General features: G+C 35.1%; 1 protein-coding gene across 4 annotated transcripts in view; it reads right to left on the minus strand.

The window, feature by feature from the left end:
* The window catches only part of EPHA3 (EPH receptor A3), a 384,770-nt gene that overhangs the window by 57,152 nt on the left and 312,549 nt on the right, over positions 1 to 15,069 (minus strand). For all 4 annotated transcript variants that reach the window (XM_078358560.1, XM_078358558.1, XM_002761290.6 and 1 more), the window contains 4 exons: positions 12,403 to 12,505; positions 11,647 to 11,714; positions 6,579 to 6,704; positions 502 to 687 (listed from right to left, as the gene is read on the minus strand). In XM_078358560.1, the coding sequence (XP_078214686.1) occupies positions 502 to 687; positions 6,579 to 6,704; positions 11,647 to 11,714; positions 12,403 to 12,505 (483 nt within the window). The remainder of the gene's footprint in view (positions 1 to 501; positions 688 to 6,578; positions 6,705 to 11,646; positions 11,715 to 12,402; positions 12,506 to 15,069) is intronic.

A 15,069-nucleotide genomic window follows, 5' to 3' on the forward strand; every position in this document is an offset into this window, starting at 1 on the left:
TGGCCTTGAATCTATTGTGATTCCTGTCTTTACAGCTCAGAAGCATTTCCTAGAGCCCCATATTTTCCTGAAAGCAGGGATGCAGAGGGTGGGAGGAGCTTAAAGATTTGGAAACTTAAATGAAGCCGATGAACAATAAAAGAAAAGGCAGCTAGCTGGGAGCTCCTGTCAAAGTTGAGTCGCTGTTTTTCTTTGCTACTTACATAGCTGAGAGTTCCCCACAATTCTCTTTTTAACCATCTGCTAACCAGTGTACCTTTCAATCATCTAATGTGTAGCTTCTAATTGTTTTTAAAAACAGTTTGAGGTCTAAAATAGTACTGTCAATAGAATACTATTTAAATGTCTGCTCTATTGTCAAAGAAAGGCATGTTATTCCTAAATTAGTCTTTTTGGTAAAACTGAGACACTTACGAGAAAAGTCAAAATTGTTAAATGGTTGGGGTTAGATTAAAACAACCTTTGGTCAACGTAAACAAATGCAGGTCTCATGACACTTACTTTTAGTAACAACTCCCTCCAGTCTAATGATATTCGGGTGGTCAAACTGTCCCATAATACTCGCTTCTCCCAGGAAGTCTCTCCTCTGCTTTTCCGTGTAGCCCACTTTCAGGGTTTTGATGGCCACTGAGATCTCTTTTTTTGAAGGAAGTTTTAAACGACCACTGCACACCTCTCCAAATTCACCTGTTATAAAGCAGAACAACAATAACTGAATGCAAGGAATTATAGACTACAAATTCATCAGTAGACAGCAACTGTTTTCTTTCAGAAATTCATTTAAACTATTTGTGCCTTTGACCTGCAAGCTGTACACTGTAGTACTCCAAGTTACTTTGAAAGAGAATAATATGAGCCTGCCTAGAAAACCTCAGGATAATCACACCCTGTTGGAAAATGAAGCGTGTGAAAGCCCCATACATTTTAAAATATGGCACAATAAATAATGCAATGTAAAAGAAGAGATAAGTTGAAAGCTGCGTATATTCCATTTTTTTCCCCTTGTTGTCATAGCTACCACCACCTCAGAGAAATTAACAGGACAGCACAAACAGTGGTTAAATGTGAGCACTGGATTAAATTTCAGATATTTTAACAATCCTGTTTTTACTGAGGGCCAATTTGGCTATATATTCTGACTCTAAAAATGAGAGTGAAAGCATCTGCTATGAATTTATTTTATTGGAGTATTGGTGTGTTGCATTACTAACATACCAGCTATAAAGTTCTCTGGGCTTCTGGAGGACAACAAAATAGCAGTATCAGATAGAAATAACATGTCTTACCTAAATAATTACTGCAGAAATATTTTAGATTCATCATCTTCAATCTAAAAAGTCTTAAATGTGCAAGTCACTCAGAATTTGTCAAATATAGAGTGTAACTGACTTTTAAATATTATAGTTCAATTGATATAAAATTGCCTAGAACTATAGACACTGCCTCCAAAATACATTTTTACTGAAAGATTTACTCATCACCCATTCATTAGATTGGAGCTCCCTTGGAGCAAAGACCCTTTCCATCTATTTCTCTGTAACTGAGCTGCCACGTAGGAGTGCTATACAGTATGCTCTTTGTTCACAGAAGAGCTTCTAACATAGTAGGGATTATCAGATATGTTTTGTGACACATTAAAAATAGTTTTTAGTATCAAATGAGCTTTTCCTGAAATATTTTAGAATTAATTATGTGATTTTTTTGGCTTTTGATGGAGTGGAATCATATTCTTGGTCCAATTTTCTTACTGTGAGTTTTCTATGATCTTCATGCCCTGTCAGTCAGATTGAAGTGATATGATTCTTCCCTATTTTTGTTTTCAAGCAAGTGGTTTGACCCACAAAAGTAGCAGGTTGTGATACTGACTTACCAACTACATGACTAGAAATGGTGTGTCTCTCCCCAGGGAGCTTTAACCTTCCCCAGGCTTGACTTATTCCCAGAAATCCATTCTTACTCTTTTCAAAGCAATGACTTATGCTTTAACTTAGTAACGTCACTTAAAATCCAAAAGCAGACATTCATGCACTTATTTAATAAATTTTCATACGGGCAACAGTATTGGAGACAGTATGAAACACACAGAGATGGATATAATGGTAAACAAGGCAGGGATGCTATATTCCCTTTGAGGTAATGATATCTGCAGCTACAGTGTTCCTTAGGATACAGAAAGGATCTGGGAGTGGAACTTGAGAAAGTTCATCGATCTTGCTAATTCTAAGGAAGAATATGCCATTTAGATAGGGGAATACTAGGAAAAGAGAAGTTACGGTGTGATGAAAATTTTTCTTAGAATTGTAACAAGAGTAAGAGTTTCTTTCCTTATACAGTTATCTGAACTTTATCAGAGAGCTCCCATTCTCTTTGTTTCACTTACTGTAAACACTAAATTTGGGAAAACCAGAAAGTTCTGCCATTATCATAGGTCAATATGATCTGATAGAGCATGTTTTAAATTTAGATGTTATCACCACATATTCTAAGTGATATGTCACTTGTCAGTTTACAGAAGTGATAGTACAGAACTCTGGTTAAGAGCATGGATCCTGGAGCCAAATTGCCTAGGGTCTAATTCTGACTCCGCCACATAGTAGCTGTGTGATTTTAAGTAACTTAACCTCTCTGTATCTATCTTTTCTCATCTCTATGGGGACACTAATTTTATCTATCTTACAAGGCCATTGTGGACTTAAAGGAATTACTGGTTGTAAAGCATTGAAACAGTGCCAGACACACAGTAGGTGCCATGTAAGTGTGGATCACTATTTATCTTACTGAGTTCAGACTCACCTGAAGGATAAATTGTCTAACCATTATTTAGAGTTTTTGTTAAAATCAAATTGACAAATGACCATGAAAGTGCTTTATAAAATGCCAAATTATATGTTATTGTAAGAGATAGTTATGGTAATGATGGTGATAACAAGGCTCGTGTCTTACTGAACAAATATTTGTAAAGGAGAGAATTCTAGGGATATAAAAAGAGTTCAAACTTTAAATGAGCCAATTAAGAGTTCTCTTTGTTGTAAGTGGGACACCTGGACACATAAATATGTACATGTATATATTTACCTTCAAAATTCCTGAAAATTGTGTTTCAGCGATGCTAATTTCTAAAAATCCCCAAATTTAGTAATGTGATGATTTCATCAGGTAAACACTAGAAACAGCCACCAATATATTATAAAAGACACAGAAATGCTAAATATTAATTCAATTATCTTTTAAATAATTTAAAATAACTGCATTGGGATAGCAATGATATCCCAGCAGTTTATATGACTAAAAAGATACTAAAAATTCACAGAAGAATTGTATACTTAAACAGGTGAGCTTTATGGTTGGTAAATTATATCTCAAGAAAGTTGCTAAAAATAGAAAAAGATTAAAAGATAAAAAATAAAAGTTAACAAAGACAGGGCAAACACAGTTTTAATCATTTCATCTAGCCAAGTTTTACATTGTCTTATTCAATTAACTTTGCACCAATACAAAAGAAAATTTAGATCTTGTCATTTCTTGATAAAGCATAGCTACTAGATCTTGACTTTTAAAATCTAATAAGTAGAGCAATTTTTATTTGCTCTTTGAAGTAGTTATGCTTTATGAGAATGGGACTGTATTCTGATTTAAGATGCAAAATGTAAAAGCTGCTCAAAATAAAATTTCTTATACTAATTTCATTTAAAGAAGAAAAAAAAAGACTACTTTTATTTAAGTAAAATGACCTCCTCCAGCACTAGTCTTAAAGCCTACCCTCCTTCTACTATTGTAAGAACGTAAGCATAATAAAAATACATACTGAAAAATGCTTCCATATCAGCTAATTCTCCTACATGAATTATCTTGTTTACTCTCAAAAAACTGCTATGAAGAAGACACTATTATAAACTCCAGTGTCCAGCGTGAGCTTTGAAGTTGGAAAGCACAAAATTCAGTTTTTGGTTTCATATTTGATGCAAACAAGTCTATTCAAATTCTCAGCTCTTGTTTATTCATGTGCTGATATGGAGATACTAATATCGATCTAAAAGGGATAATAAGACTAAATATCAGGGGAATGCCCAGAATAAATTAAGGGTTTAATAAGGATTTACTTCCTTCAGAAATGTTTAGTATTTAATTGTTGAAAGAATGCTTGGATTGAGGAAGGAAATTAGGAATTGTAGTTATGAATTTGTCACTAATAGTAATTAATAGTACTACTGTGATAAGCTAATTCATGTCTCAGTTTTATCATTTACAATATAGGTATAATTCTTCCTATAGTCCAATGTATACATGAAAGTTTCTGTAACATCAATTTATTTATGTAAAATTTCTGACATAAAATTAAGAGAATTTGCATATATATATATATTCTTTCTGTAAATAGTTATTAATCAATTTAGAATAATTATTAAAGTTTTATAAATAAATTATTTTTAAAATTAACAAAACTGTAGGAAGTAGGTAAATGTATATATCAAATAAGGTTGGCATTTGTCGATTGTTATGGAAGCTATTGTAGAAATTAGTAACATACAGGTTTATTATCATACTATTTATTTGTGTATGCATTTTACATTTTACAAAAAAAAAATTAACAAATTGGTAGCTTTTAAGAATAATGATTTGTGAAGACAAACCCTCTGCAGGTTAATCAAGGCAGTCTAGAATGGCGTGTGTACATTATATTGAATTCTCTCAAGAAAAATATAACCAACCTTGAGGATACACCTATTTGCAAATTAAATAAGCACAGTTTTATTGTTCTTAATGTGGTAAATGTGAATATTGGCTGCAAAACCCTGAACATGGGCATATGTCTTATAGTTTACAAATATACTTGAAGACAGAAATAGGCAGGAGTCTCTATTAGAATCTTTAATGAGCATGAGGGATTAAGGTATTCAGTATAAATAGACCTCCCCTTATGTCATTTATCAGCTCCTATTTTTCGTGGTATGCTTTGTCTCAATCACCATCATCTGGATATCTGAGTCTGTCAGTATTATCTAAATAAAACATCTTTTACCAATGGAGAGGTACCTAAATTTCAACATTATAATAATGTCTGTCTGGCTTCTGGACAGTGGCTTAGCATAAGTAACTTTTTCCTCCTTTCAACATATTCTCCAGTTGAGCGTTCAAAATCCTGTGCTGCATTTACTACTGGAGCCCTCATGCTGGAGAAAGTGTACTCTTGTGGGGAAACATTAAAACCAGCCAGACTAAACCCTTCTGCATCATGGAGCTGCTCACAAATCAGGACTGCAGAAATAAATCAGGGTAAACAATATCTATCTGTTTTGGCACTGGATCACCACAGATGTACAGCGAATATGCTTACTCTCAAGTCTTAGATTGTGAAAAAGAAGTACCTACTCCATTTTCCTTCTGTGAACACAAGTTTCATATTTTAATATTACCTGCACATGTACATTTTAGGATAAGAAATTAGGAAAATCAGAAAAGAAGCTCTAGAAAATTATTATTACATTTACATCCTAAGAATAATAAGACTGTCCTGGTCACATAGTAACTACTCCTTGATTTTTCAATATGACTTTGGTGTATAGAAAAAGAAACACAGAGCATTTCATATACATTTTTATAAAGACCATCACCCATAAATATATAATTATAGATAGTGCTTGCAGAAAATGTGATCTGATGTTACACAAAATTCAGTGCGTTAATTTTTCTGTCTTTCACTCTACCTCCCATATTAACGTAACAAGTGTATATTTGTTTTGGGAGTGATGTTGAAGGATCAGTTCATGGTATGAAATATTTTATTGCTGCGCATGCTTAATTTTTACTTTCGAATAGTAGTTTTATCCCCATGTTTACCGCATATATTATGGATGACCATGTGTTTTGTGTAAGTGTAGAAAATACTGTTATTTTATAAATATGTGAAATTTTTCTTATAAATATGCAACTGTGATTAATAATCATTTCATAGGTGATTGTTAATGAAATTAATATTGTTTAAATTAATAATTAGAACAAAGAGATACCTTTATATTAAAAAAAAGCTTTAACACAACAAGACTATTCAAAGTCAAGCAAGCATTAAAATGGAGCACTTTATGCTATTTAAAATATCCACTCAAGACAGTTGTGATAAAATTTGTGTAAGACGAGTCATAATTATATTTTGTCTTCTTGTTCTTTTAATTCAAAAATGATTTTAAAATTGATAATCAAAACTTTTAATTACCCAGCTTGTCTAAATTGAAAGACTTTTAACCAGTTATCCTTACTTAGCCAAATACGCGGTGTGAGACATGATCAGCACAGCTATGGGAAGATGGAGTTGTTTGTTGCTGCCGTCACATCAGAAATTTAACAAATGAAAAGCAGCCATAGTCTGTGCGTCAGTAAGTCTGGCAACTTTGGACTCATTCCATTCCATTATATACTGCATTTATTTATTACTCGCCTTTGATCATGAAATCAGAAATTTCCCATTTCCTTAGCAATGTACCTAGGTTTCAGAGACTAAATAATCTTAGGTAGCATTTTTATTCATAGTTGTAAACTTGTGATTCCCACACAGACGTGGGCAGGAGGGTCATTGTGGTTACCTGCTCCAACAACTTTATCAATGGATATGTTCGTGGCATCCAGTTCCTTGGCAAACTCATGAACAGCTTGGGTAGGGTCTTCGTATGTATGTGGGTCAACGTAAGTCCTGAGACCTGGAAGTTTTACTGTTTGAGGAAAGAAAGAAAGGCACGATTGTAGCTAGATTCATAAAAACAATTATAGATAGAGTTTTATGACATTATTGGTTAAAAAAATCCCCACCCCAGAAAGGTGCACAAACTTCCGCTTATTCTGTATTATCACAGAAACTGGCAGTGACATTGGACCAAGCATTGAAAATTTTAAGAAAACAAGTTCTTTATAATGAATTATACAAAGGAACCACAATGAGGAGTTTTCTTCGCAAAAAAACCAGAAGGAAAATGGGTATTTAAGAAGGGGGATCTTAGGAAGAAAAATGATTCAGAATTGATTAGACATAGTCATTACTACCAGGAGCAATCGTGACTAAACACCATCATGCTATTGCATATTTATGGTTGCACAAATGTTATAATAACCAGATATCTATTACAACCCAAGATCTGAAAATAATTCAATACCTTTATAAGGTGAGATAATGGCTACAATTATAGGTAAATTAAGGATATAAAATGGCATACCTTCTGACACTATACTGCTTATATTAACATTCATAATCAAAATCTCCCACTGCAATTACAGACCTACTTTAAGCTGTTAGTATGCAGATACATGTATGTATTGTGTACACACACAAATATAGTTCAACATAATCATATTGTGTAGCTTTACAACATAATTGGAGGCAAAATAAATATTGTGTATGAGTTTAATAATGACACTAAGGAGCTTGGTTCCAAACATAAGTCATATATATAATTTATTAAATAAAAATGTCTTCCATATTGCATTTATTCATTAAATTATTCAGAAGGTAAAAATGTTCGTATCCTGTAATTAAAATATTACAGACAACTGATACAGGAGAATCATTTTAGATTTGATTATACATTAATAAGATTCTTATAATTTGGAAAAATAACAGTGGAGACAATTTGCTATTTTTCAATAAACTAACTTTCTCTGAACAAAAACCCTGAGTTTTTAAAAACTGACTCTAAGATCTGCTAAAGTAAATAAACATGCTCCAACATTAAAGGCAATTGCAATGCAACTCCCATGGGATGTCTACTACTACCACTGATTTTGTTTTTAATTTTGGTAACATTCATAACACTGTTTTGGCACAGAATATGGATACTTAATAGTGAAATCTTTTTCATTCATTACGTTAGATTATTGAGTTTTTTCTAATATAACAAATGAAACCAGATACTATTGTTCCAGTAACACTTCATGGGCGAATCTTGTTGGCAAAGTCTCAATTGAACACTTTGTGTGAACCAATCATTTCTTTGAGTTAGTTTTGTAGTTTGTGTTAAATAGGTGTGGAGACTGCAGATGCCAGCAGTTTTTCTGGGAAGCCTCAGTACAATGAACATTAGGGCAACAAGTGGAGGATTTCACAGTATGTGTTAACAAATGATCGATTCATCCAACTACAAGACAACTTCACGAAACTCATAGTTAAATTCATTGTAATGTATGTTCCTGTGAAGCTTTCGTAGAGATTTTCAGTAAAGAAACATCAATGTAAGAACAAATTGGTTACAGAAGAAACCGTGTCTGGGAGAGAGGTTAGGTAAAAACTCTGTTTTCCTCAGCTATTATTTGAATGACTTTGACACAGCATGATAGGAAGCAAGGATGGCAGTGAGAGCGCACAAAGAGAATGCGGAAGAAAATCTAGCAGGACTCCAACTTCTGCCTGGTGCGGATACAGCCACAGCAAGAGCAGCTGCTACGCAGCTTGAGGCGGGGTGTGGATGATGTGAAAGACACCACCAGCTAGGAAGTCAGTATCCACAGAAATGGGGAAATGCAAGTTTTGTCCCTTGCTTTGGACAAACTCTTGAGGGTGTCTTCAAACCTTTGAAGACAGAACTTCCCTTTTAGAGTTTCTCATCTTGAATATCTTGGCAAAAACGACATGCCAGGGCTCTGAGAACAAAACAGATGCCAACAAATGCCCACCTGGAGGGATTGGTATAGTCCCACTCAATACTGATAGAGCTCATCGCCCTAATTAGTGTTTTCATTGCTAAGAGCATGTATTTATGATTATTAATATCACTGAGGTTTTCTAATGGTAGAGTTTAAGTTCACAAATGCCCATTTCTTCAGAGCTCACAGATCAGTTCACATGCTTCTTCCATAAAAGCATAATTCCTTCCTATAAACACAGCTGAGAGAGCCACCCTTGCATGTAGAAATCTGTGCTTTACTATCACATTAAAATGACTCCTAACATCGCTAGTACTAAAACTCTTTACCTTCAAAAGGAGAAACTTTCTTTAAGATTAAGGAAAAGGTATCATACTTTTCTAGATGTGGAGTAAGAAAAACTGTAAAAGTAAGTAACCATTACTAAAATATGTTAGGAAATAAAGTCTTGCTGGAATCTTTTCATTTTAATATGAAAACTTATATCAGATCAGCCCTATAAGGTGCGATTTTCCAGTTTTTATTTGCCCTTACTTTGTAACAGTAAGGTAAAGAAATCTAGCAATCCTTTCCAAGGAAATAAAATGAGACTTTAAACATCAGGTAAAATGGAACTGTTTTGTACATAATTACAACTGCTTTACCTCGCTGAAGTTAACAAAATTAATTTAGGAGAGACTTCCTGGCATCAGAATTTACAAAGATTATAAAATGAGTTGTTAGGAACAATGTCTCACATATTTTAAATAAGCATTTGCCTTAAAAAGCCTTGAAATTGTGATTTATATGTACCCTTCAGGACCAGTTAGCCTGTGGAGAATATATGTATGATTAATACCTATGTGTAATACTGCTATTACTAGACAATCTGAAACTTAAATAATCATCCCCAAATAAAATCAGTCCTATTCATTGCTGTTAATTAAAATAAGGTGAATTTCTTTTCCATCCATAAGACATTTGGGGAAAAAAATACCAAACATAAACATATATACCCCCAAGTAAAATAGTCTGTTCACTGTGGAAGCATTGGCTGTTGATTTTTAAATGCTGACCCCAGAGATTTCAGGAATCAGGTGATTCAGGCTGCAAGGCACATAATCCCTTCACACCAATAATTAAGGGCAACATACAGGGTAACTGGGCTCTGTCATGAAAACCAGATAATAAACACGTGCACACGTGTTAAGCTGCACTACTTTACAGCTCGTTCTGTGCAAACACAATAATTTACATTTCCATTTTACCAGCATGAGTTGCCCTAAGGATAGCAAAGAAGTAAAAAGGCCCAGCCAGAAAGGGCAAGGGGACAGGATCTTAGGAGGTGAAACACATTTCTTTCCTTTTGAAGCAATATTATAGGATTTGTAACAAGGCTGGAGGGAACAGTTCGTAGCTAAAGCTTTTTAACGTAATACCAAATAAATGGTCTGAGATAAACCAGCTGTAGTTTTAAGAGGCAGAAAGTTTATGATATGCATATAAGTTACTTTATGCCTTTGCAATCAGGATGAAATGCCTTGCTTTTTTGTTTTGCCATAAGGATACCGTGCATTTGAAGAAAAATTAAACTTTCAACAAAATCCACCATAAAAACAATAACAAAACAGGCTGGGACATTATAGAAACCTGCGTAATAATTGACACACAGAAATCTACCAAAGCTACAAATTCATAAGACTTACAGTTTCCATAAAAACTTAAAATCAGTACAGTGTTGGTCTAAAGATGATATTTACAACAACTGTCCAAGTCAAACGAAGGGTGACTTAATCCACAAGAATTCCACTGCTCTCATTTATGTATAGAAATTGTAACAGAGGTGCTTTGTGGGCCCACTGAGAAAAAGAAAGACAAGTATCCTGAAACTTGTTCCGACATTCTCTTTAGACTTCTGAGGTGGTCCCCTAATTAATCTGGACTGAGGTGATACTGATTTTAGGAATCAGCAGCTTGGCTTTTTGTGTGAATTATTCTGTATAGAGCTGTAGTGAGATGAGCAAAACCATGCCCTGCAAACTCTTTGCTGCTTTCATCTCATGTCGATTCGTGTTTGGAAAGGCATCGTTTCTTCAAGCTCCTGTCTGCTGCGTTGCATGTTAGCAACAGGTAGTTAAGTATTTTAGTGAAGCTGTAACTATCATTTTTAGCCAATAATTCGATGGCTGATACAAATTAGCATGTTGATTTGCAAATACTTTTAGAAGAAAACAGTGAATACTAAAGAAAGAATTGCTTAAGAGACTACATTAGTTATACCGAGATTACTTTAGAGCACATGAGCATGAGTGCAATCTTCGTCCTAATTTCCATGAGAACATGCTATTTAAGCCACTGATTAGTAATTGCCACGGTAAACTGAGCCATAGTTTGGAAAAGCAAAACACCTGGAATGATTCATTTCACCAGAAAAACAACAACAACAACAAACCTTTTTGTTAGCTGTAAACACTTTGTTTCCTAAATGTATATTTAAAAAAAAATTAAAAGGATAAATTAAAACGTGAAGAGAAAGTTCTGGCTTTGCTACTAGTTGGGTATCATGTAACGGCAAAATAAACAGTTTATTTTAAAGACTCTTTCTAGGTTGGTTGATAAAATGGAATAAGGCACTTCACATAAACGGACGTTGTTTATATTTACTTGACAGTTAGGAAAGAGAAAAGTCTCCCATTTAGAGTTTAGCAGGGGACTAGTAATAAGGAAATTGAAGACACGCTTTGCATTTCAGCCCTGCAGAGCTGACTACAGTTTCTTCTACCTATCATGTGCATTATTTGAAAGTCAACCACAGATTACCCTTTATTTTAGCTTAAGTACTCTGAAATGTACACATGTAAAAATCACCTAATGCAGAACCATGAATTCCCTTCTTTTTCTAAAACAGATTTAATGTACTCGGTTTTTCCATAAAACTACTTTTGAAGTCTCTTTGTCAAGAGGAAGTCAACCAACTGTAAATCAGTAACTGCTAAAACTAAAACGGTGAAGCAAAACAAAAAGCCAGGCTGAGGAACTTACAGTGCCCATTGCCAAAGTGAAGTCTTTTTTCATCCGCCCCATGTTTTGACTTGTTATAGCCACAGAACCTGGAGGTAAATGAAAGAAAGCAACACGTAAGAGGCACATACGTGAAATAGTTATCTATGCTCAAAATGTGCAAACCATAAAAACGAAGCATTTTCCTCAAACAATTAAATGCTTTAGTGAAAGTTTAATAACTTCATATTTTCTAAATCCTCCATAGAAAGCCCTTCTCTCTGGGGACCCTGGAAAGCTGCCTAATGAGGAGATACATAGAGTTGCTTCCCACTGTGCAGACCCTCCAGTTCAGTTTTTATAATGGCCTTAGAATGTGTTTATAGTATTTTTTAACAACTACTGTTAGAAGGAATGAAGGGTAAAGTCTCCATGGGTAATGATTAGTGCTGTGCAGTGTTACCCACGTTCTGGGTGAGAAAGTGTCAAGGAAATCTGAGGTTGTTTGAAGAGTGAGAAGATAATTAGAGAAAGAAAGTAAAAAGTAGGAGTAAGATCAGAAGACAGAAGGGGAGGGGTGCGTGTTAAAGAGTGGGGACAGGAATTTAATGTAGAGCAGAAAATCCAAACTAAGGATGGAGACACAAAGAAAAGAAGGAGAGAGGACCTAAAATAAGGGAAAGACTTTCTTGTTTGTTAAAATATTTTATTGAGCACACTCTTCAAATGTTAACGGCAATCAAGGGGAGTAAATGAAGCAATAATGAGATAAAATAGTAAAACAGACGGTGAACTCACCTCCCAATCAAAACATAGATGACAACCGTGAGGAGAATGATTGCTACTGCTGCTGAAATGGCGATCAGGACCACTTGGCTGCTCTCACCGGAGATGGAGAAAGCTGTGATGTCGAAGAGAAGAAACAAGAACAGGTATTAGCGTCAGGACTGACACCTACATGGAACCGCTGATTAATTAAATTATCTGTGTCCTACTTTTACCTGCAATATGGCTTAATGTCTGATACAGTGTTGAAAATATTCTTAGTGTTTAAAAAAATAGATATTTCCCGTAATTTTGCTTGAAATTTCTACCTAATCAATAAGATTGAGAACTCTGTTTCAATGACATCAATCAAACATCATTTAAATGTCTCCTGCGCAAAATATGCTGGACTGAATTTCTCTGTCCTCAAAGACAAAAAACTTGTTGGATGAACCAGAAGTTATGGAAAAATCTTAGGGAGATGAAGATTTCTCAGCATAAAATTTTAAAAAGCTTTCTAATTAAGCTTACTTTACCTCCAATATCTGTATTCATTTGAAAAGTGATAATACGTGGACCGCAACACATAGTACCAGCAAACTGTCCTATTTCCTACCTTATAAATGACTCCTGAGCTCATTTATTCACCAGGACAAACAGTTGGTAAAAAGGCCCAGGAGCCAAATTTTGCCTGTGCCCCATTTTTATACAACTCGCGAGTTTAGAATGGTTTCACATTCCTTCCAACAGTCGTAAAAAGTCAAAAGAACGAGATTTCATGACACGAAAATTCTAAATCAGGAAATTCAAATCTTGCTGTCCATAAATAAAGTTTTACTGGAACATAGCCACGAGCAGTCATTAATTTGTGTATTGTCTCGGACTGATTTTATGCCAGAATGGGCAAGTTGAGTAGCAGCAATGCAGAATGAATGTGCATAAGGTCTGAAACAGATCTGGCCTATTACCGAACAGAAGTTTACTGACTCGTGACCCGGAACAATGCTTCTCAAACTTTACTGTCCACCCAAACCACTCAGGAACCTCTGGAAGAGCAGCTTCTGATTCAGTCAATCCGGAGTGAGGAATGAGATTGTACATTTCTTATGAACACACAGGCGGTGTCGACGATGCTGAGTCCAGACCACAACATTTTGAGGATCAAGAATCTAGACCATAAATATATAAAATAACCCTCTCCTCTCCATCTCCTCATCATTCTGCATCCAATTAATCACCAAACACTCTTAAATATCCTAGTTTAAGTCTTCATTTATCTTCTGGATTATAATTAGAAATTCCTAAATTTGGTCTCTATTTGTATAGTTTTCACATCTTTTCTCTTTTAGAATATTCCTTTTAAACCAGAAATTTCACCATGTCATTCCTATGCATAAAGTTTTTGCATAGGAAAATTTTGGTTGTCCATCACTTTCAGGATAAAATGCAAATTTTATAGCAGAGCATGTAAAGACCATCTAGGATCTGTTTCACATTTAAATCTCCAGCCATGCCTCCTACAACTCCATAAGCATCCTAATCTCTAGATTTGGTAAAATACACACAGTTTTCCTGGAAAAACCTCTTCTATTGTGCAAACAATATTTGTACATATTGTTCTTGCCATACATGTTGATTAAATACATGAGCATATCAGGACTCAAAAAAGAGCAGATTTTAGTTATCTGAATACGATCACCTCTCCAGGAACCAACATGGCATCTTCAGCCTGAACAAGTCTAAGTTTGGAATATTTTCTCTAAAATATGTGGTCTTAGGGGTCGTTAAATAATGCAAGAAAAGAAACGTGACAGATAAGTTATTAGGAGTTTCCTGTGACTAGCATCTGAGAAAAAGTGCTCAGAGTGCGGCAGGATGGCACACTCATAATATAAACTGTTGCAAGCCCTTTATTCTTTACTACCAGCAAACTATTGTTTATAGCACTATGGCAGTCAGAGGAGTGCTTGCTCAGCACTCCAGCTGCAAACAGTACAGAGAGCAGACACCTTCCAGCTGCTGCACCTTCAGAATCTGCTGCAGCCTTCAAGCACAGGTTATGTTCCCCTCGGTGACTTAACCGTGCTGGCAAAGGATTACTGGAGCCTAACTGTCCCTCGCCAGTGCAACACTGCTCAGATGGGTGATCTGTACTCTGAAGCGTCCCATTTGCTCGACTGAGACCTCAGAACTGCACTGCTGTCTGGGGCTTCCCCTCCTCAACCCATTCTTTTTCCCTCCTTTCCTTTACAAATGACAGACCTCCATCTCAGTCTGAGGCTCTGCTTGCCTGGCTCAGCTCCATCTGCCTTTTATTCTTCACACGTATTTCTCCTATAACGCTCTTATAGTTCCATCTCCGTACCTGCTTCCCAGAGCATCTGACTGATGCATCCCTATCCATTGGCTGTAGATCTGTGAATGGTTTGTGAAATAGCTTAATCCAATATTTCAAAAATGCTTCATAAACCTGTAGTGATGACTTGAACTCGTGCTTTCCAGTTTGTATACCGTAGTCATTTTTAGGAAGTACTAAGGTATGAATTTTCTGGTTATTTTGATCAGCCAGCTTATAAAATAAAGCTCAGTGAAACTGAGAAGGAAAATATGATAGGAGAAAGAATAATTCTCTATTTCTTTTTCCATCAAAAACAAAATTAAACTAGGATTCTTTACAGTTTTTTCTATCTCTAAAAATAT

The sequence above is a fragment of the Callithrix jacchus genome, chromosome 21 (assembly GCF_049354715.1).
Source record: "Callithrix jacchus isolate 240 chromosome 21, calJac240_pri, whole genome shotgun sequence".
Lineage (NCBI taxonomy): Eukaryota > Metazoa > Chordata > Mammalia > Primates > Cebidae > Callithrix > Callithrix jacchus.